This window comes from Polyodon spathula, chromosome 40, assembly GCF_017654505.1.
Source record: "Polyodon spathula isolate WHYD16114869_AA chromosome 40, ASM1765450v1, whole genome shotgun sequence".
NCBI lineage: Eukaryota > Metazoa > Chordata > Actinopteri > Acipenseriformes > Polyodontidae > Polyodon > Polyodon spathula.
This window is the reverse complement of record NC_054573.1, coordinates 2,373,968-2,395,710: the sequence shown is the minus strand read 5'-3', so window position 1 is coordinate 2,395,710 and position 21,743 is coordinate 2,373,968. Positions and strand designations below refer to the sequence as shown.

At 48.8% G+C, this 21,743-nt stretch overlaps 1 protein-coding gene across 1 annotated transcript in view; it reads left to right on the top strand.

The window, feature by feature from the left end:
• LOC121304837 (ryanodine receptor 1-like) overlaps nt 1–21,743 on the top strand; it is a 79,910-nt gene that overhangs the window by 5,041 nt on the left and 53,126 nt on the right. Inside the window, exons 2-30 of the mRNA XM_041236247.1 lie at nt 2,193–2,312; nt 2,554–2,658; nt 4,984–5,058; nt 5,651–5,729; nt 5,929–6,041; nt 6,758–6,857; nt 7,670–7,766; nt 7,891–7,965; nt 8,152–8,308; nt 8,623–8,787; nt 8,905–9,026; nt 9,458–9,644; nt 10,174–10,309; nt 11,070–11,165; nt 12,327–12,445; nt 13,018–13,151; nt 13,399–13,675; nt 13,920–14,050; nt 14,481–14,697; nt 15,220–15,324; nt 16,020–16,123; nt 17,507–17,590; nt 17,683–17,990; nt 18,104–18,309; nt 18,861–19,035; nt 19,514–19,722; nt 20,296–20,693; nt 20,980–21,109; nt 21,572–21,732. Coding sequence (XP_041092181.1) covers nt 2,193–2,312; nt 2,554–2,658; nt 4,984–5,058; nt 5,651–5,729; nt 5,929–6,041; nt 6,758–6,857; nt 7,670–7,766; nt 7,891–7,965; nt 8,152–8,308; nt 8,623–8,787; nt 8,905–9,026; nt 9,458–9,644; nt 10,174–10,309; nt 11,070–11,165; nt 12,327–12,445; nt 13,018–13,151; nt 13,399–13,675; nt 13,920–14,050; nt 14,481–14,697; nt 15,220–15,324; nt 16,020–16,123; nt 17,507–17,590; nt 17,683–17,990; nt 18,104–18,309; nt 18,861–19,035; nt 19,514–19,722; nt 20,296–20,693; nt 20,980–21,109; nt 21,572–21,732 — 4,385 coding nt within the window. The remainder of the gene's footprint in view (nt 1–2,192; nt 2,313–2,553; nt 2,659–4,983; nt 5,059–5,650; nt 5,730–5,928; nt 6,042–6,757; nt 6,858–7,669; nt 7,767–7,890; nt 7,966–8,151; nt 8,309–8,622; nt 8,788–8,904; nt 9,027–9,457; nt 9,645–10,173; nt 10,310–11,069; nt 11,166–12,326; nt 12,446–13,017; nt 13,152–13,398; nt 13,676–13,919; nt 14,051–14,480; nt 14,698–15,219; nt 15,325–16,019; nt 16,124–17,506; nt 17,591–17,682; nt 17,991–18,103; nt 18,310–18,860; nt 19,036–19,513; nt 19,723–20,295; nt 20,694–20,979; nt 21,110–21,571; nt 21,733–21,743) is intronic.

Sequence of the window (21,743 nt, the reverse complement as noted above, 5' to 3'; positions counted from 1 at the left end):
GCATCTGCTGATCACCGACTTATACAAAGGGAAGAACGCTTTATTGTGTCTGTTTACTGTCATGATGGTCGTGTTGTGTTGGGGTGGGGGGGGGGGGGGGGGGAATACGTGTATTACGTGACCCCTCCCACGCTGTCAGTAAAACCCGGAGTGGGTCAGACTGCTGTGTAACAGGAGTCCTATTTCCATCTCTGGTGCTGTTCAGAAGGCTGCTGTATGGGGTTAGCTGGAGTTGTTGCTGTGAAGTGGCTTTCGCCTGTCATTCCTCGCGCGGCACAATGCAGCATGCCTCTGTGAATAGCACTGCAGCAGGTGCTCAGCGACAGCACTGCTGACACAAATTCGCAAGGAAATTTTGCAGCTTTCTAAAGCTTTTCCCATGGTTATACTACACTTTACCAGACCCCTCTGTGCTTTACAATGCTTCCCTATGCTTTACCAGACCTCTCTGTGCTTTACAATGCTTCCCTATGCTTTACCAGACCTCTCTGTGCTTTACAATGCTTCCCTATGCTTTACCACACCTCTCTGTGCTTTACAATGCTTGCCTATGCTTTACCAGACCTCTCTGTGCTTTACAATGCTTCCCTATGCTTTACCAGACCTCTCTGTGCTTTACAATGCTTCCCTGTGCTTTACCACACCTCTCTGTGCTTTACAATGCTTGCCTATGCTTTACCAGACCTCTCTGTGCTTTACAATGCTTCCCTATGCTTTACCAGACCTCTCTGTGCTTTACAATGCTTCCCTATGCTTTACCAGACCTCTCTGTGCTTTACAATGCTTCCCTATGCTTTCCCACACCTCTCTGTGCTTTACAATGCTTCCCTATGCTTTACCACACCTCTCTGTGCTTTACAATGCTTTTAGGGTGGGGAACTTTTCTAAAGGGAATGGGAAGAGAAACAAACCTTCTCTATGAAAGTTGTCCAGGCGATATCGTTTCCAGACAGACCGACAGCTTCTCAGCCCCTGAATCGTGCCCCATGTGAGAAGATTGTGTCGGGGAGTAGAAATGGGTGTTTAACACAGCACGGAGCTTTACACTGACAGACAGTGACGTGTGTGTGTGTGCGTGCGTGTGGGTGCGTGTGTGGGTGCGTGTGTGTGTGTGCGTGTGGGTGCGTGTGTGTGTGTGTGTGTGTGTGTGTGTGTGTGTGTGCGTGTGTGTGCGTGTGTGTGTGTGTGCGTGTGTGTGTGTGTGTGTGTGTGGGTGCGTGCGTGTGTGTGTGTGTGTGTGTGTGTGTGTGGGTGTGTGTGTGTGTGGGGTGCGTGTGTGTGTGTGCGTGTGGGTGCGTGTGTGTCTCGCTGTGTGTCAGGAGTCGGAACGATACACTGATGTCACAATACGATATGAATCTCGATTCTATTACAGTGCATTATCTCAGGACCGTAGAGTCGAAGGTTTGTAATATATATAGTCGGAGGTTTGTAATATATATAGTCGAAGGTTTGTAATATATATATTTTTATGATCCCTGGTCAACTCTGGTCATCGTTACATCTTGTTTAATCAAAAAAAACTCTCTTAGTTTAATCCATTCAACATAGATTGAGCGAAACTTCGATTATCTGAACCCCGCTTATCCAAACCCCTCTGTTATCCGAACTGCCCCTTCTTCACCTATCTTGTTGTGTTCTGTGCTCTTCTGCCCTGCTTGCAAAAAAAAGCAGCCCTCAATTTCGGGTGTCTACAGAACTGTGTAGGTAATACATTTACAGCTAAAGGAGTTGAATTATATCTTTTTAGAAGGTTTAATTGTGAAATAATTCAAACACCCCCTCCCTGTGGAACGATCTCATTCTGCTTCTTGAAGGCAAGTGAAACGGGCTGAATAATGTCACGTTGACATATTGAAACTGCACACTGCCTCTTTGGAGTTTAACGAAAAACTGACAAAAATTGACAAATGTGTAATTTCAAAATCTAACATGAAATGCTACTGTCCTGCTATTATGGCTTCCGGGAGACTTTTGTAGAAAATTCTGTATATATATATATATATATATATATATATATATATATATATATATATATATATATATATATATATATATATATATTATATATATATATATATGTACATTTTTGTCTCAATCCTACAATTCTAAGTGATGCTATTGTCCAGAGCTGCAGATCCTGTATTTTCTCTAGCAGGTCTTTTATTGTTTCTTTCCTGTGCCACTGCCAGGGTGACGAGGTGGTGCTTCAGTGCACAGCGTCTGTCCTGAAGGAGCAGATCAAGCTGTGTCTTACCGCTGAAGGATTCGGAAACCGACTGTGCTTCCTGGAACCCACGTCCAACGCGCAGGTAAGGGTGTGGAGGGGGGCGGGGGGTGGAGCAGGGTGGAACGGTTTGTTTTTTTATTCTTATGCATGATTTATTTGGCAGACGTCTTTAGCAATGCAAGCGTAATATATAATACAGTGTAACTTACAGTAAGCTTTGATGATACTAATGATAAAATACAATCTTGAACTGGGATGCAGCCAGTGAAAGGACTCTGTCTCTTTACTGTCGGGAGGTGATGAAACTCTTTTCTGTTTTCCAGAATGTTCCTCCGGACTTGGCGATCTGTTCCTTTTTCCTGGAGCAGTCGCTGTCCGTGCGAGCCCTGCAGGAAATGCTGGCGAATACCGTGGAAATGGGCAACGAGGTAAATACTTCTTAAACGCAGGTGTGAGTATCGGCATTAGAAGCACCAGCCCGTTGCCGCAGCGACTCACCCAGAGTGACAGAAGGCAGTCCTGTGTTGGAATATCACTGGGTGGTAATGTGTGGAAATTGGAATTTTGTAATTTGGAATTGATTTTAAAATTGTACTGGAATTGATTTTGAAATGGAATTGGAATTCGGAATTGATTTTGAAATTGAATTTGAATTTGGAATTGATTTTAAAATGGAATTGGAATTTGGAATTGATTTTGAAATGGAATTGGAATTTGGAATGGATTTTAAAATGGAATTGGAATTTGGAATTGATTTTGAAATGGAATTGGAATTTGGAATTCACGTTGAAATGGAATTGGAATTGGAATTGACCCCTGCCCTAGTTGCACCCAGATCCCCTCTTTACAGGCCGCACAGCGTGAATCTAGCACTTGCTGTTGTTGTCAGTTTGTAGATTTTGTTCTCTAATTTAACCCTGTGTTGCCTCTCATTTCTCTCCCGCTCCCCTTTCCACGCTAGACGCTCGATTTGGACAAATGGGTAGGTCATTGCTGCTTCATTTTGATCTGTCGTGTCCCCCTTCAACCAACCACAGCCCTCCTCATCCTGACCCGACCCCAACCTCGAGCCCCAAATCCCTCTTTCTCACCCCCTCCAAAAACCCCTTTCCAAAAACCCCTTTCCTTCTCAGTACTGTCTTTAGTCCCTCACCCCAGTGGAATGACCTGTCTTTTCTAGTCTGTCTCTTTATCTCTCCCCCAGCATGACTTCCACCTTCTACTCATTCTCAGTCAAGGCATAAAATACCCCACCCACCCTCTACCCCCCCTTATTGTGTTTAAGGAGGTTTCGTATTTATAGGAGTTCGAGCAAAAGTTTTGAAAAAATCAATTTTCTCACCTCGTATTTGCATGAGCAACATTATTGTCACTGCTGCTGTCCTCTGAGTGTATGTGTCTCTCCTGTTAAACATGTTACATGGTAAAGCCTATTAAGACATGGCAAACCAGTCACATCTCAATACTGACATACTGTCAGCCACTAGGAGGAGCTCTATTGTGAACTAGGCAAAATCATTCAAACTAATCTCTGTACTGAAATCACCCGGAAATAATAATAATAATAATAATAATAATAATAATAATAATAATAATAATAATAATAATAATAATAATTAGTATTAAAATCTTGGGATCTTGTGTCAAGGTAAGTTGTTTTCCATTCTGAAGATAGATATATGATAGAAGATTATGTCTAGAGATACAAAGTGATTATATGTTGAGCACTGTGCAGGGTGCTGTGCAATGCAGACTGGTAGATCAGACAGGCTTCAGCTTGTATCCTGCACTTCTCTGCACTGTTTTTTTATAGTCTAGTTAAAATAAGAACAGTTAAACATTAACCAGCTGGGTTTCATGTGATGACATTTCCATCTGACACGAGCCATCTCATACAGAGAACTGCAGTATATATTAAAGATAGAGACACAAAATCTATCTATCTATCTGTCTATCTGCCTATATAACTTTGTATCTATCTGTTTGTGTATCTATCTGTCTATTTATCTAGCTGTCTGTCTGTCTGTCTATCTAACTTTGTATCTAGCTGTCTGTCTGTCTGTCTGTCTGTCTGTCTATCTGTCTGTCTGCCTATATAACTTTATATCTATCTGTCTGTCTATCTAACTTTGTATCTAGCTGTCTGTCTGTCTGTCTGTCTGTCTGTCTGTCTGTCTGTCTGTCTCTGTCTGTCTGTTGTATAACTTTATATCTATCTGTCTGTCTATCTAACTTTGTATCTAGCTGTCTATCTAACTGTCTGTCTGTCTGTCTAACTTTGTATCTAGCTGTCTGTCTGTCTATCTAACTTTGTATCTAGCTGTTTTTCTATCTGTCTGTCTCTGTCTGTCTGTCTATCAATCTATCTGTCTGGGTCTCTGTCTAGCTAAATCTAACTATCTATCTAACTGGCTGTCTGCCTCTGTCTACCGATCTCTCTATTTCAGGAATATTACAAGTGTATTACAGGTATATTGCAAATACATTTCACCTTTTCAAAGGAATAACACCCAACTACCTTATATTTTCTAGTCATTTAATTGTATTTTTGCCAGCTGGCTGCAGTTTCACAAGAAACATATGCCATACCCATTAAAAACAGAGGGGTTTTGATCACAAAAGGTCTTGATTCAGCTCCGGTGGGTGGGTGGGTGAAGACACCTGTGTGGCAGTGGCCTGTGTCGGCCGTCTCTCTTGTGGGATTGCTGTGGAAGCTGACCGTCTCTGTCTCTCTTCCTGTCCCCTGGTCCCAGTCATCGCAGGGAGGAGGTCACCGGACTCTGCTGTACGGACATGCTATCCTGCTCAGACACTACCACAGCAGCATGGTGAGCAGCACGCAGCTCTAGTCCTCATCTCAGTGCAAAGACAGCGCGGCTCATTCCACAGAGAGGCTGAAATCAGTGACGAGAGTTTCGACTGTCTTTCTCAAGACATCGACGCCGACGCTGAAGACACTGAGAGAGACTTCTAGTGGAATGAGAAAGGGAGAGCATGTGCTGGTATTCATAGCAGCTGTCATTCGCATGCATTCATCAGCGAAGAACCAGCCTGGTGAACTCCACTGAGCTGAGCGCTTATGTTACAATGCAAGCGATGCACGCCATTAGTAAGGTAGGATCTGTCCTGTAAAGAAAGCATCACAGTTAGTGACTCAGCATGTCTGTCATATGCTGATGCACTGTCCTTGCACTATGGCTAATATTGCATTGTAGATATAACTTGTTCCACTCTAGTTCATACATATGTATTTCGGTTGTATTATTATTTGCACTGACTGTAAACTACACTCAGATAAGAAGCTATGTAACCCTGTGTGTGCTGCCCTGTGACCTCTTGGATAAAGGCCAAATCAATAAATAAATTGCCGTTTCTGATGCATTTCCCTGCTTTTCTCCCCTCCTGTCTGTCTCGTTTCAGTACCTAAGCTGCCTGACCACCTCGCGCTCGCTCACCGATAAACTGGCCTTCGACGTCGGGCTGCAAGAGGACGCCACGGGTATGTCCGAGCAGGGTCAGGGGTCAGTCTGGCTTGTTCCGGACATGTGAACGCATTGCAAAGGAGACCTGACGGTGTACTTTTATAAAGGGGGGGTGGGGGGGGGGGGGGGTGGCATGCTTTCTCTACACTTGATTGAAATGAATGGAATAGTGACCACGCCCACCTTTGCCGTCCCCCGTCCCCCGTCCTGCTCTAGGTGAAGCCTGCTGGTGGACGATCCACCCTGCGTCCAAGCAGAGGTCAGAAGGTGAGAAGGTCAGGGTTGGTGATGACCTCATTCTTGTCAGTGTGTCTTCTGAGAGATACTTGGTAAGTACAGCCCTGTCCCGCCATTTCACCTTTTAATAAAATACACGTTCCCAGGGTTAGAAACTCACACTAGCCCTGCTGCTGCTGCTGCACCCAGTCCTGGGGTTCAGAGCTCCCCTCAATGAAGTCTATTATTATTAATATTGAAATGATCGGGAGCCAGGAGTTTGAGCAGGGTTAGAAACTCACACTAGCCCTGCTGCTGCTGCTGCACCCAGTCCTGGGGTTCAGAACTCCCCTCAGTGAAGCCTATTATTATTAATATTGAAATGATCAGGAGCCAGAATGATCTCTCTACTCCTCTCTCCTCTCGCTACTCCTCTCCCTGCTCCTTTCTCATGTCCCTGCTCCTCTCTCCTGTCCCTGCTCCTCTCTCATGTCCCTGCTCCTCTCTTCTCTCTCCTCTCCCTGCTCCTCTCTCCTCTCCCTGCTCCTCTCTCCTCTCCCTGCTCCTATCTCCTCTCTCCTCTCCCTGCTCCTATCTCCTCGCTCCTGTCCCTGCTCCTCTCTCCTCTCCCTGCTCCTCTCCCTGCTCCTCTCCCTCCTCTCTCCTCTCCCTGCTCCTCTCTCCTCCTCTCCCCTCTCCCTGCTCCTCTCTCCTCTCCCTGCTCCTCTCCTCTCTCCCTGCTCCTCTCCTCTCTCCCTGCTCCTCTCTCCTCGCTCCTGTCCCTGCTTCTCTCTCCTGTCCCTACTCCTCTCGCTGCTCCTCTCTCCAGCACCTTTCCTATGCCAGCGGGGACCTCATGGTCGACGCCTCCTTCATGCAGACTCTCTGGAACATGAACCCCATCTGCTCGGGCTGTGAGCTGGCAGAAGGTAAAGCGACTATAACTGTGTCATCTCATTGTTATTATTATTAATGAGCCATTTAGCAGACACTTTTATCCAAAGCGACTCACAGAGACTAGGAAGTGAACTCTGATTTAACAACTGCTGCTGCTGCAGAGTCTCTTCCAATAGGACCTTGTTTGTTTGGCGTCTCACCCGAAGGACGCAGCACAAGGAGGTTAAGTGACTTGCTCAGGGTCACGCACAGCGAGTCAGTGGCTGAGATTAGAACTGGGAACCCGGTAGCAAGCCCCCTTTTTTAACCACTGGACCCCCAAGCCTCATTGTAGCCTTATTCTTGAAACATTGACATAAGTGCTACTGTTATCTATCTGATGCAAGCTGAGTGCTGATTAACGTTGAATGTTGACACGTTTTTGCTCATTAGAAGCGGAGACCTATAAGGTCTTTTTAAGATATTATCATTTGAAGCCTGAAGGGTTGAAACCTTATCGTTTATTGTTGAGGCAGATAACAAAGGCTTTTCTAGGACTTTTTTGGGGATTATTATTTTGACAATGCGCCAGCAGCAGCCTCTTGAATGAGCTCAGCGGTCTGTGATCGACGAATCTCGAGGCTGTGTGATATATGGGATCGCTAGAACAGGGCTGCTTCGTCTGCCTCATTTGTATCAGGAATGCAATTATTCTTTTTTAAGTAGTCCATCGTTTAAGTTATACAACTTAAACGAAGCCAGTCAGGCGTAGCGTGTCGGATTGCCGCCCGGGCGTAGCGCGAGGTGATTTGGGACCGCCCCTGACTCTGCGGCTGTGCTGGCTGTGGCCCCATGTCTCCCGCAGGGTTCCTCACTGGAGGCCACGTGCTCAGGCTGTTCCACGGACACATGGACGAGTGCCTGGCCATCTCTGCCTCGGACCAGGGGGAGGAGCAGCGCAGGTGAGCACCAGGGCCTGGGGAACTGGGATTGTGAGGGGAGGAGGGACTGGGAGTGAGAGATGAAGGCGTGAGATATGGAGGAGAGAGATGTTTAGTCTCACCGCAGTTCCCCTTGTCTCTCCAGGCAAGCGCACTATGAAGGAGGAGCCGTGTGTAGCCACGCCCGGTCGCTATGGAGACTGGAGCCACTGCGAATCAGGTGAGAACAAGAAGGAACCCTCGGTGTCTGCAGACAACAGTGACGGCTCTGAAATATCAATTCCGATTTCAAATTCCGTGGAATTGCAAAATAGGAATGCCGGGTTTGGTTCACATGGCTGCAGCCCTTTGGAATTTGAACTGGAAGCTGACCTGCCCTCTTTTGACCCCCTCTCTCTCCCTGTAGCTGGAGCGGGAGCCACATGAAGTGGGGGCAGCCCTTCCGCGTGCGCCACGTGACCACTGGGCGCTACCTGTGCCTGGAGGAGGACAAGGGGCTGATGGTCGTGGACCCGGAGCGAGCCAACACCAAGCGCTCGGCGTTCTGCTTCCGCGCCTCAAAGGTCACAGTTCAAACTGCTGAGCCAATCAAAGCAATGCTCCCGGGACTGTTTTTTTGGTTGTTTGCGTGCTTGTTTTTTTTAACAATAATGAAATCCAGCGGCTGAGATGCAGAGGCCAGGGTCAGAGTCACAGTTACTGCATTGTGCAATAACATTGAATGCAGGACGTTTCTCTTGGTGTTTCCGTTGAAGACATCGAGGAAACGTTTGCCGTTTAAATTAAGTCTCTTTTAGTGTTGCAATTGAAGACTAATTGGCACTTAGCAGCAATACAACTAGCTACCTCTGTAACCCCGTCTCCCCCCCCTTTGCAGGAGAAGTCTGAGGTCGCTCAAAAGCGAGATGTGGAAGGGATGGGCACCCCTGAGATTAAGTACGGAGAGTCAATGTGTTTCGTGCAGCACCTTTCCACGGGACTCTGGCTCACCTATGCCTCTGTGGACGCCAAGTCAGCCCGCCTGGGACCTCTCAAGAGGAAGGTATGTACAGGTGAACACACAGGTGTGTACAGGTGAGCTCCTCACAGGTGTGTACAGGTGAACACACAGGCGTGTACAGGTGAACTCACTCCCCCGCTCCGCTCTCCCTCTCCCCAGGCGATCCTGCACCAGGAGGGCCACATGGACGACGCACTGTCCCTCTCCCGCTCGCAGCAGGAGGAGTCCCAGGCCTCTCGAATGATCTACAGCACCACCGGCCTCTTCACACAGTTCATCAAGTAGGTCCTGCCTCCAGCCTTCCTGCTCAATTGATGCCCAGTCTATAATGGCATAATCATACTACCCCAGGCATGGAAATAACACCCCCATTGCACAGCAGTTTGACGCATTCCCACTTTCACTAGGAGTTTAGTAAACGCACCTGGGCTTGTTAGCTGTACACACTGTGGCTCAACAAGCTTAATTTTACCTGGAACGGGTGAAACTGCTATGCAAGAATACTTCCTGAGCATCCTCCCCACTCCCTAGTTTAATATAGATCGAGTTGTCAGCTATGTTAACTAAATCTGACTTAACCGATTCATTCTTTTGCAGAACTCATACAGCGTGTAAACTACATGGTGCTGCATTGCTTATGAATCACCCTGTTTTAATTTGATAAGGTTTTGTTTGACACTGTCCCCCTGTTGCCCCTGTTGTCTCTGCCCAGGGGCCTGGACTCCCTGAGTGGGAAGAACAAGTCTCCGAGCCCCGTGTCCCTCCCGATGGACGCGGTGAGCCTGAGCCTGCAGGATCTCATCAACTACTTCCAGCCTCCAGAGGAGGAGCTGCAGCACGAGGAGAAGCAGACCAAGCTGAGATCCCTCAAGAGCAGGCAGAACCTGTTCCAGGAGGAGGTGAGGAGAGAAGGGGAGAGGGGGGAGGGACTTGGGAGTGGGGGAGAGACCAGAGGAGAACAGGAGAGACCAGGAGAGACCAGAGGAGACCAGAGGAGACCAGAGGAGACCAGAGGAGACCAGAGGAGACCAGAGGAGACCAGAGGAGACCAGGGGAGACCAGGGGAGACTAGGGGAGACTAGGGGAGACCAGGAGAGACCAGAGGAGACCAGAGGAGACCAGAGGAGACCAGGAGAGACCAGAGGAGACCAGAGGAGACCAGAGGAGACCAGGGGAGACCAGAGGAGACCAGAGGAGACCAGAGGAGACCAGGAGAGACCAGAGGAGACCAGGGGAGACCAGAGGAGACCAGAGGAGACCAGGAGAGACCAGAGGAGACCAGAGGAGACCAGGGGAGACCAGGGGAGACCAGGGGAGCTCTGTTTGGAGGGAGAGAGACCTAAAGGAATGGGAGGGAGGGAGGGAGGGAGCGAAGACTTGGGGGAAGGAGAGCTAGTGTCTCAAGTTCTGTCGTTGTCTCTTGCTCAGGGAATGATCACGCTGGTGCTGAACTGTATTGATCGGCTCAATGTCTACAACACGGCTGCACATTTCTCTGAGTTCGCTGGGGAGGAGGCAGCAGAGTCCTGGAAGGAGATTGTGAACCTGCTCTATGAGCTGCTGGGTACGAGGGGGCAGGGGGAGGGACGGGGAGGGACGGGGAGAGAGAAGAGGCTGTGGTGGGGTTGAAGGTCAGGGCTGTGCTGACACGCGCACTCGGAATCAGAAGTATTTTATTGGCAGGAATTTAATAAATCAAAAAAGTGCTGTCCTTTCCTCACCTTTACAATGGAGTACCACTCAATGGCAATTTACTTTACATTGAGTGGCTTTTCCTGTCATCCGGGGCGCTGGCGTTCTCACTGCCGTACTGAGGCTGGAAACTGAGATGCTAACGCAGAAGAAACACACCGACAGGCCTGAGCTGCTCTACTGACCTGCTCTATCTGTGTGTCTGTGTGCGTGTGTGTGTGTGTGTCTGTCTGTGTCTCTGTGTGTCTGTCTGTGTCTCTGTGTGTGTGTCTGTCTGTGTGTCTGTGTGTGTGTCTGTGTGTGTGTCTGTGTGTCTGTGTGTCTCTGTGTGTGTTGTGTGTCTGTGTGTCTGTGTGTCTGTGTGTGTGTCTGTGTGTCTGTCTGTGTCTCTGTGTGTGTGTCTGTGTGTCTGTGTGTGTGTGTGTGTGTCTCTGTGTGTGTCTGTGTCTCTGTGTGTGTGTCTGTGTGTGTGTGTGTGTGTGTGTCTGTGTGTCTGTGTGTCTCTGTCTGTGTGTCTGTGTGTCTATGTGTCTGTGTGTCTGTGTGTGTGTCTGTCTGTGTCTCTGTGTGTGTGTGTCTGTGTGTCTGTGTCTCTGTGTCTGTCTGTCGGTGTCTGTCTGTGCTCCCCACAGCCTCCCTGATCCGTGGGAACCGATCTAACTGCGCTCTCTTCTCTGACAACCTGGACTGGCTGGTGAGCAAACTGGACCGTCTTGAAGCCTCCTCGGGTAAGAATGAAAGAACAAGACTGACCAGCGCTGTCTCTGTATAATATGACCATATACAAGTTTACCACAGCATTCATACAGTTTTACCAGTGACTTTTATATGGTTATTACTGTGCATTTATCAGCTTTGGTTTACCGTGTTTATTAATATGCTTTGCAACACCTTTCTGTGCTTTACAATGCTTCCCTGTGCTTTGCCATGCTTTCACTGTGCTGTATCACACTGTGCTGTGCTGTTACTGCGGGGGGCTTTTGTAAAGGCTATTACTATGCACTCTTCAACTTTTGTCTGCCTGTCTGTGTGTGTGCTCCCCACAGCCTCCCTGATCTGTGGGAACTGATCTAACTGCGCTCTCTTCTCTGACAACCTGGACTGGCTGGTGAGCAAACTGGACCGTCTTGAAGTGTCGGGTAAGAATGAAAGTGACTGTGTGTGTGTGACCATATACAAGTTTACCACAGCATTCATACAGTTTTACCAGTGACTTTTGTGTGGTTATTACTGTGCATTTATCAGCTTTGGTTTACCGTGTTTGTTAATGTGTGTACCCTGTTGTGCTTGTGTAATGCTTGCCTGTGTGTGTGTGTGTGTGTGCTGTATCACACTGTGCTGTGCTGTTACTGCGGGGGGCTTTTGTAAAGGCTATTACTGTGCACTCTGTGTGTGTTGTCTGCCTGTGTGTGTGTGTTGTGCTCCTGTCTGTGTCTGTGTGTGTACCTGTGTGTGTGTGTGTGTGTGTGTGTGTGTGTGTGTGTGTGTGTGTGTACCTGTTTGCCTGCGTGTGTGTGTGTGTGTGTGTGTGTGTGTGTACCTGTTTGCCTGCGTGTGTGTGTGTGTGTGTACTGTTTTGCCTGCATGTGTGTGTGTGTGTGTGTATGTGTGTACCTGTGTGTGTGTGTGTGTGTACCTGTTTGCCTGCGTGTGTGTGTGTACCTGTTTGCCTGTGTGTGTGTGTGTGTGTGTGTGTGTGTGTGTGTGTGTGTGTGTGTGTGCCTGTTTGTGTGTGTGTGTGTGTGTGTGTGTGTTTGCCTGCGTGTGTGTGTGTGTGTGTACCTATTTGCCTGTGTGTGTGTGTGTGTGTGTGTGTGTGTGTGTGTGTGTGTGTGTACCTGTTTGCGTGTGTGTGTGTGTGTGTACCTGTTTGCCTGTGTATGTTTCAGGTATCCTGGAGGTGCTGTACTGTGTCCTGATCGAGAGCCCCGAGGTGCTGAACATCATCCAGGAGAATCACATCAAGTCCATCATCTCCCTGCTGGACAAGCACGGCCGCAACCACAAGGTGAGACAGCTCCCTGAGCAGGGACACAGTGAGCAAAGACACAGGAATCACACACACAGTCACACACAGCGATCACAACCACACACAGCGATCACAACCACACACAGCAATCACAACCACACACAGCAATCACAACCACACACAACGACAACCACACACAGCAATCACAACCACACACAGCGATCACAACCACACACAGCAATCACAACCACACACAACGATCACAACCACACACAACGATCACAACCACACACAGCAATTACAACCACACACAACGATCACAACCACACACAACGATCACAACCACACACAGCAATCACAACCACACACAACGATCACAACCACACACAGCGATCACAACCACACACAACGATCACAACCACACACAGCGATCACAACCACACACAGCGATCACAACCACACACAACGATCACAACCACACACAGCGATCACAACCACACACAACGATCACAACCACACACAGCGATCACAACCACACACAGCAATCACAACCACACACAGCAATCACAACCACACACAGCAATGACTGTCAACACGTCTCCTTCCTGCAGGTTCTGGATGTCCTCTGCTCTCTGTGTGTGTGTAACGGTGTTGCTGTGAGGTCCAATCAGAACCTCATCACTGAGAACCTCCTGCCAGGTCGGGACCTGCTCTTACAAACCAACCTCATCAACTATGTCACCAGGTAAAGGAATAGCAGATCAATCACACTGCAATCATACTGAAATCACACTGCAACCACACTGCAATCATACTGCAATCATACTGCAATCACACTGCGATCACACAGCAGGCGCACTGCAATCACACTGCACTCACTGCAATCATACTGCAATCATGCATCAGTCACACTGCAATCACACTGCGATTATACAGCAATGACACAATAACTGTCTCTCTCGTGTTTTTTTTTCTTCTCTTCCTCCCCTCAGTATGAGGCCCAACCTGTTCATGGGCACGTGCGAGGGCTCCACGCAGTACAAGAAGTGGTATTTCGAGGTGATGGTGGACTGTGTGGACTCCTTTGTGACGGCCCAGGCCACGCACCTGCGGGTGGGCTGGGCCCTGACCGAGGGGTACAGCCCCTACCCTGGGGGGGGCGAGGGCTGGGGCAGCAACGGGGTGGGGGACGACCTCTACTCATATGGGTTCGACGGACTGCACCTCTGGTCTGGTGAGTCCCAGTCTGTGAGGCTCGTTATTCTTCATGTAGAATAATGTTTTCTGGGTTTCAAGGGGATGAGGCTGAATCAGTGTGGCTCTGAATAGTGCTATGTTTGCAGCCTCGGATTGGATTTTGTTTTGTGCTCCTGTAGCAAGAACCTTGCAGCGAATTGGATTGTCGAGGTAAACATCGTTTCTTGCCATTGGGACGGAGGGGGGAGGGGGGGGGGACAATCCCGCCACGACGGGTTGGGGGCGTGTAGGTGGATGCTGTGTGGTGCACCCTCAGAACTGCTGTCTGGATCTCAGTGTGCCCAGCATCTCCTTCAGAGTCAACGGGCACCCGGTCCAGGGCATGTTCGAGAACTTCAACCTGGATGGGCTCTTCTTCCCAGTCGTCAGCTGCTCTGCTGGGGTCAAGTAGGTACTGGGAGAACGGGGAGAGGAGGGAAGGTGCAGTGTTGTGGACCGGGGAGGTACTGGGATATTGGGAAAGGGGGCTGGGGGTAAAGATTACCACGGTCAGGATCATTTTTCCTGTGCTTTTCACATGGTTATACTGTGCATTTCCCATGGCTGTCATGTCATTCAATAGACTTTACCCTGCCTTCTGTGCGCTTTAGCAAACTTTGCTGTGCTTTTACTATGGAGCACTTTTGTTGGAGTTCCCTATGCTTTACCATCCCTCTCTGTGCTTTACAATGCTTCCCTATGCTTTACCATCCCTCTCTGTGCTTTACAATGCTTCCCTATGCTTTACCAGACCTCTCTGTGCTTTACAATGCTTCCCTATGCTTTACCAGACCTCTCTGTGCTTTACAATGTCTTCCTATGCTTCACTCCCCCTTAGGGTTCGTTTCCTGCTGGGTGGTCGCCATGGCGAGTTCAAGTTCCTGCCTCCTCCAGGTTATGCTCCATGCTACGAGGCGCTGCTCCCGAAGGAGAGGATGCGGATTGAGCCGATAAAGGAGTACAAGCACGACTTCGACGGGATCCGAAACCTGCTGGGGCCGACCCAGTCCCTGACCCACACCGCCTTCACACCCTGCCCTGTGGACACTGTGCAGGTAGAGTTCAGCACACACTGGCACACACACACAGACCCAGTCCCTGACCCACACACACTGAGACACACACACACAGACCCAGTCCCTGACCCACACACACTGAGACACACACACACAGACCCAGTCCCTGACCCACACACACTGGGACACACACACACAGACCCAGTCCCTGACCCACACACACTGAGACACACACACACAGACCCAGTCCCTGACCCACACACACACACAGACCCAGTCTCTGACCCACACACACTGAGACACACACAGCAAAAATACACAGACAAACACACGCGCACACACACACTTTGCTCATAAACTCATACACACACACACACAGCGAAATACACAGACATGCATAGACGCTCACATACACGCACACACACGAGTACACAAACAAAGGCATTGTATTTTTTTATTTCGTTTTTCCTGATAACGCTGACTGCTCTCACAGTGCCTCTTGCTTGCATTCTGAAGTGAAACCCTCACGCCTGCCTCCCCTGCTCTCTCCACCCCCCCCAGATCGTGCTGCCCCCTCACCTGGAGAGAATCAGAGAGAAGCTGGCAGAAAACATCCACGAGCTGTGGGCACTGACCCGCATCGAGCAGGGCTGGACCTACGGCACGGTCAGTGACCCATGTCCTGGACCCAGTGTGCATGTGGTCCAGTGGTTAAAGAAAAGGGGTTGAAAACCAGAGTCACTTCACCTCCTTGTGCTCCGTCCTTCGGATGAAACGTCAAACAAACGAGGTCCTATTGCATGCAACTCTGCAGCAGCAGCAGCTGTTGATGAAGCAGAGTTCACCCCCCCTAGTCTCTGTATGCATAGTTCACTCCCTAGTCTTTTGATAAAAGTGCCTGCTTGTTAACAAATTCAATAATAATAATAATAATAATAATAATAATAATAATAATAATAATAATAATAATAATAATTATGTTTCCAAGTGTTCTAATCAAGGGAACATCGAGGGCCAGTGAAAGCAAAGCTATGTTGTGGTCTTTTATCAAGAAAGCATTGACACACAACGAATCGCTACGCCCCTGTTGGGCAGTCCTGTGTCAGAACTGACCAGTTATACCTCCATCTCACAGTCAGAGGAGGATAAACTGGAACATGTGTTTGCAAGTGCTGGGTGGCTGCCTCTGATCAAGTTGAGAGTTTATGAATTACTGTCATCGTGATTAGAGGCAGCCAGCTAACACTCGTGAACATATTACAAGTGGCCAATTTCCTCATATTAGGGAAATAAGAAGCTTGTTGTCAGTGCACAGGGGTATGCTGGTGATTTATATAACTTATCCTTTGTGTGCTGCGCAGTTTCGGGATGACAACAAGAAGCTGCACCCCTGCCTTGTGGATTTCCATCGGCTTCCCGAGCCGGAGAGGAACTACAACCTGCAGATGTCCGGGGAGACCCTGAAGTGAGGCTGAGAATTGAGTGATACTGCTGATGAATTGAGTGATACTGCTGATGAATTGAGTGATATCAATGATGAATTGAGTGATACTGCTGATGAATTGAGTGATACTGATGATGAATTGAGTGATATTGATGATGAATTGAGTGATATCAATGATGAGTGATTGAGTGATGATACTGATGATGAATTGAGTGATACTGATGAATTGAGTGATACTGATGATGAATTGAGTGATGTTGCTGATGAATTGAGTGATACTGCTGATGAATTGAGTGATACTGCTGATGAATTGAGTGATATCAATGATGAATTGAGTGATACTGATGATGAGTTGAGTGATACTGATGATGAATTGAGTGATGTTGATGATGAATTGAGTGATACTGATGATGAATTGAGTGATGTTGCTGATGAATTGAGTGATGTTGCTGATGAATTGAGTGATACTGATGATGAGTTGAGCGATACTGATGATGAATTGAGTGATACTGATGATGAATTGAGTGATACTGATGATGAATTGAGTGATACTGATGATGAATTGAGTGATACTGATGATGAGTTGAGTGATACTGATGATGAATTGAGTGATGTTGCTGATGAATTGAGTGATATCAATGATGAATTGAGTGATACTGATGATGAGTTGAGTGATACTGATGATGAATTGAGTGATACTGCTGATGAATTGAGTGATACTGATGATGAATTGAGTGATACTGATGATGAATTGAGTGATACTGATGATGAATTGAGTGATACTGATGATGAGTTGAGCTACTGATGATGATTGAGTGATACTGATGATGAATTGAGTGATGTTGCTGATGAATTGAGTGATACTGCTGATGAATTGAGTGATACTGCTGATGAATTGAGTGACACTGATGATGAATTGAGTGATACTGCTGATTAATTGAGCGATTGGCAGATATGTTGATAGATGCATGTAGAAGTTCTCATTTTGATTCTTGCAATTCCTTGTTTGTTGGTAAACCTGTCACAAAACCAAGACGGCTTCAGCTTGTCCAGAAGGCAGCTGCCAGACTGCTTTCTCATACTTGGCGTTCTCAACACATTACAAAACTATTATGAATAGTGAATGGAGTGATCTCTGATGAGTGGAGTGATCTCTGATGAATGGAGTGATCTCTCGTGAATGGAGTGATCTCTGAATGGAGTGATCTCTCGTGAATGGAGTGATCTCTGATGAATGGAGTGATCTCTCGTGAATGGAGTGATCTCTGATGAATGGAGTGATCTCTGATGAATGGAGTGATCACTGATGAATGGAGTGATCTCTGATGGATGGAATGATCTCTGATGAATGGAGTGATATTGATCAGTGTTTTTCTCTCTCGTTGCTCTGTGTGTCCCCTCCAGGACATTGCTGGCTCTGGGCTGCCATGTTGGGATGGCTGATGAAAAGGCGGAGGAGAATCTGAAGAAGACCAAGCTCCCGAAAACGTGAGTCTACAACTCTCTCGTCTCTATGTCCCCAATGTCTTTCTTTCTTTCTTTCTATTGTATAGTGTACATTGAATATTGTTTCTCTGCAGCTACATTATGAGCAGTGGGTACAAGCCAGCGCCTCTGGACCTGAACCACGTCAAGCTCACCCCTGCCCAGAACACCCTTGTGGACCGGCTCGCTGAGAACGGGCACAACGTGTGGGCACGGGACCGGGTGCGGCAGGGCTGGACCTACAGCATCGTGCAGGACATCATGAACAAGCGGAACCCTCGCCTGGTCCCGTACAACCTGCTCGACGAGCGCACGAAGAAGACCAATCGGAACAGCCTGTGCGAGGCTGTCCGCACTCTGATTGGCTATGGCTACAACATCGAGCCTCCTGACCAGGAGTCCAGTAAGCCCCTCCCCTTTTCATGGTGATGTTTGCATTTGGTGTGTGCTTTACCACTGAAGATATCTCTTTCTCCCTCTGTCCCCCCCTCTCTGTCTCCCTCTCTCTCCCCCCAGGTGGCCACAGCTCTGCTGGCTGTTGCGCAGACAAGGTGCGTGTTTTCCGCGCTGAGAAGTCGTACGCAGTGCACACTGGGAAGTGGTACTTCGAGTTCGAGGCGGTGACCACGGGGGAGATGCGCGTGGGCTGGGCGCGACCCAGCGTGCGCGCTGACGTGGTGCTGGGAGGGGACGAGCTCGCCTATGTCTTCAACGGCTGCAAGGTGAGAGAGAGAGAGAGAGGGGGGGGGGGGGGGGAGAAGGCGTCTGTCAAATAAATAAATAATAATAAATATATCAATTCTATAAATCTTACCTGTGTGGCACTTTGACTTGTTCTAGTTATTAAATCGTATATATATATATTTTTTTGTGCTGTATCGTCATAGTTTTTGTTCCCCATGCTTATACTGTGCATTTACCATAGCGAATGCTGGTTTGCCTTCCTTATCTTGAATCGAGAAACGGCAGGTTTTAACTGGCTTTAAAAATGTGTTTAATATAAAAAAAGTTCCATGATGCCCCCCCCACTGATTGCTTTAAATGGCTTGATCATTGAAGTCGAGCAAGTTCTTACCCTGTAACTACTAAACCACGAGAAAGCGTTACCCTTACCAAAGCAAATGTGTCACTTAGCAGTTCCTCTCCTGCTTTTCCAATGCTTATACTCTGCACTTGCCATATTTATCTTGGTTTGTCATGCCTTTTTTTTTATTATCTATTACCATACCTCACTAAGTCCTGTCTAAAGTGTGTGCCATGCCCCCCGCCCCAGGCTCAGCGCTGGCACGTCGGCAGCGAGCCATTCGGACGGAACTGGCAGTCGGGAGATGTGGTGGGCTGCATGATCGACCTGACGGAGAACAACATCATGTTCACCCTCAACGGAGAGATGCTGATCAGCGACTCGGGCTCCGACATCGCCTTCAAAGGAATCGAGATCGAGGAGGGTAAAGAAAGCATCACGATTCATCGATACGCATTATTAAATGCCTAATCTGTTTATACAGATCCTGCTGTGGTTTAAATGTTTTGAATGCTTTGTCACTGACGCTGTGTGAGATCTACACTCAGGGAAATCTACAGTGTGGCCAAACGTTTTGCATCACCGTTTTATTTAACATCCTGTAATCAAAGAAACTACAAAGTGATATTGCAAGTCATAGTAATAGTACAGTAGTGTTTCATGTCAGATTTTGATTCTTCAGTTGATTCAGAAATTCATTTTTTGTCAGTATATGGGGAAAACTACAAAGCTGTGTGTAATTCAATATGCTAACGATTTTAACGGATTACAGCCGCATGCGGTCCCAGTCTGTTGGAGGCTGGTTGTCTGGTTAAAATTTGGCGAAGATCGGTGTAGACAGTGAAAATATTGAACACATCTTGGGAAATGTGGTCAGCATGTTCTCCTCCTGCCTCCTGCAGGGTTCCTCCCCGTCTGCAGTCTGGGGATGTCCCAGGTTGGACGACTCAACCTGGGGCAGGATGTCAGCAGTCTCCGGTACTTCACCATCTGTGGCCTGCAGGAAGGGTTCGAACCTTTCGCCATCAACATGAAGAGAGACATCACCATGTGGTTCAGCAAGAGCCTGCCCCAGTTCATCCCAGTGCCGATGGATCACAGCCACATCGAGGTACTGAGAGGAGGGGAGAGGGGAGAGAGGCAAAGGGGGCGAGGACAGGGAGAGAGAGGTGGAGAAGGGCAGAGGTGAGAGGGGTAGAGAGGTGGAGAGGGGGAGAAGGGGAAAGGAGAGAGGGGCGGAGAGGAGAGGGGGAGAGAGGTGGAGAGGGGAGGGTGAGAGGGAGAGAGGTGGAAAAGGGCAGAGGAGAGAGCGGTAGAGAGTTGGAGAGGAGGAGAAGGCGAGAGAGGTGGAGAGGAGAGAGGGGTGGACAAGGGGAGAGAAGAGAGAAGAGGGGAGAGGAGAGGGGAAGACAGATGGAGAGGAGAGGGAGATAGGTGGAGAGGTGGAGAAGGAGAGAGCAGTAGAGAAGTGGAGAGGGGTAGAAGGGGAGAGGAGAGAGGGGGAGAAGGAGAGAGGAGAGAGGTGGAGAGGGGGAGAGGAGAGAGGGAGTGAGGTGGAGAGGGTTAGAAGGGGGAGAAGAGGCGAGAGAGGGGTGCACGAGGGGAGAAATTGTATTTCACCGAAACGTCTTGCATTACCTTACATGCGTTGTGCTGCTGTTGTGGTGTGCTTTGCGTTGAGCAGCTCTCCCGCATCGACGGCACGGTCGACAGCCCCCCCTGCCTGAAGCTCACACACAAGACGTTCTGCTCTCAGAACAGCAACACGGACCTGCTCTTCCTGAGGCTCAGCATGCCCGTGGAGTTCCACGAGACGTTCCGCGTGCAGGCAGGGACCACGCCCCTGACCCGGGCCCTCACCATCCCCGAGGAGGAGGTGCAGGACGTGGAGCCGGACTCGGAGTTCGAGAGGCACAAGAAATCAGCCAGCCGCAAAGAGGCTGAGGCCACAGGGGACAAGGACCAGGCGGGGGTTCAGGGGGTTCAGGCCAAAGAGCAGGCAGCAGCAGCAGCAGCAGCAAAGGAAAGCGGGAAGGGGGAGAACGACAAGGACACAACCACAGAGAAGAGCAAAAAGAGAGGGTGAGGGAGAGGGAGAGAGTGCGAGAGAGGGAGAGAGTGAGGGAGAGGGTGAGGGTGCGGGTGAGGGTGCTGGATAGGGTGAGGGAAAGGGTGTGAGAGAGGGTGCGGGTGAAGATGAGGGAGAGGGAGAGAGTGCGAGAGGGTGAGAGAGGGTGAGGGAGAAGGAGTGGGTGCGAGAGAGGAAGGAGGGGAAGGATCAGCCCCTACCTAAAGTGTGAAGAGAAGATAAAGTGATAGAATATAAATGAAAGTGTGACTCTGCTGTCTCTCACTCTCTGTGTCTCAGCTTCCTGTTTAAGGCAAAGAAGCCCGCCTTCATCTCCCCTCCCCCGGTGGTGCCGACCATGCCCCGGCTTGTGGAGGACGTCGTCCCCGACGACCGCGACGACCAGGAGATGATCATGAACACGACCACAGTGAGAACCAGAGTCTAGAACTGGGGAACCCGGCAATAAACCCTGGGAGTCTAGAACATGGGAACACTGCAATAAGCCATGGAAGTCTAGAACAGGGGGGCCCTGCAATAAACCACAGGAGTCTAGAGCAGGGGAACCTTGCAATAAACTACAGGAGTCTAGAATAGGGGAACCTTGCAACAAACCATTAGAGTCTAGAACCGGGGAACCCAACAATAAACCATGAGTCTAGAACATATCGTCAACTGTGGAACAGGTCATCCCATATTATACCCCTGTTTTATACCCCTAGCTCTCTACTATACAACAGTTTATTTGGGGTAACCCTAATACGCCACAGGTACGTGGATTCGTGTTACAAGAAGCTTTTTTTTAAAAAGTGGAATCTGTGTTCATTGGTGTTTACAGTGCTGTCTCTGCTTTCTACCGGCCTGCCCCTCAATCCCTCTCTCTCTCTCTCAGTACTACTACTCCGTACGGATCTTTGCCGGGCAGGAGCCCAGCGGGGTGTGGGTGGGCTGGGTGACCCCCGATTACCACCAGTACGACCCCAACTTCGACCTCAGCAAGGTGCGCAGCGTCACGGTGACTGTGGGAGACGACAAGGGCAACATCCACGACAGGTACGCAGCAG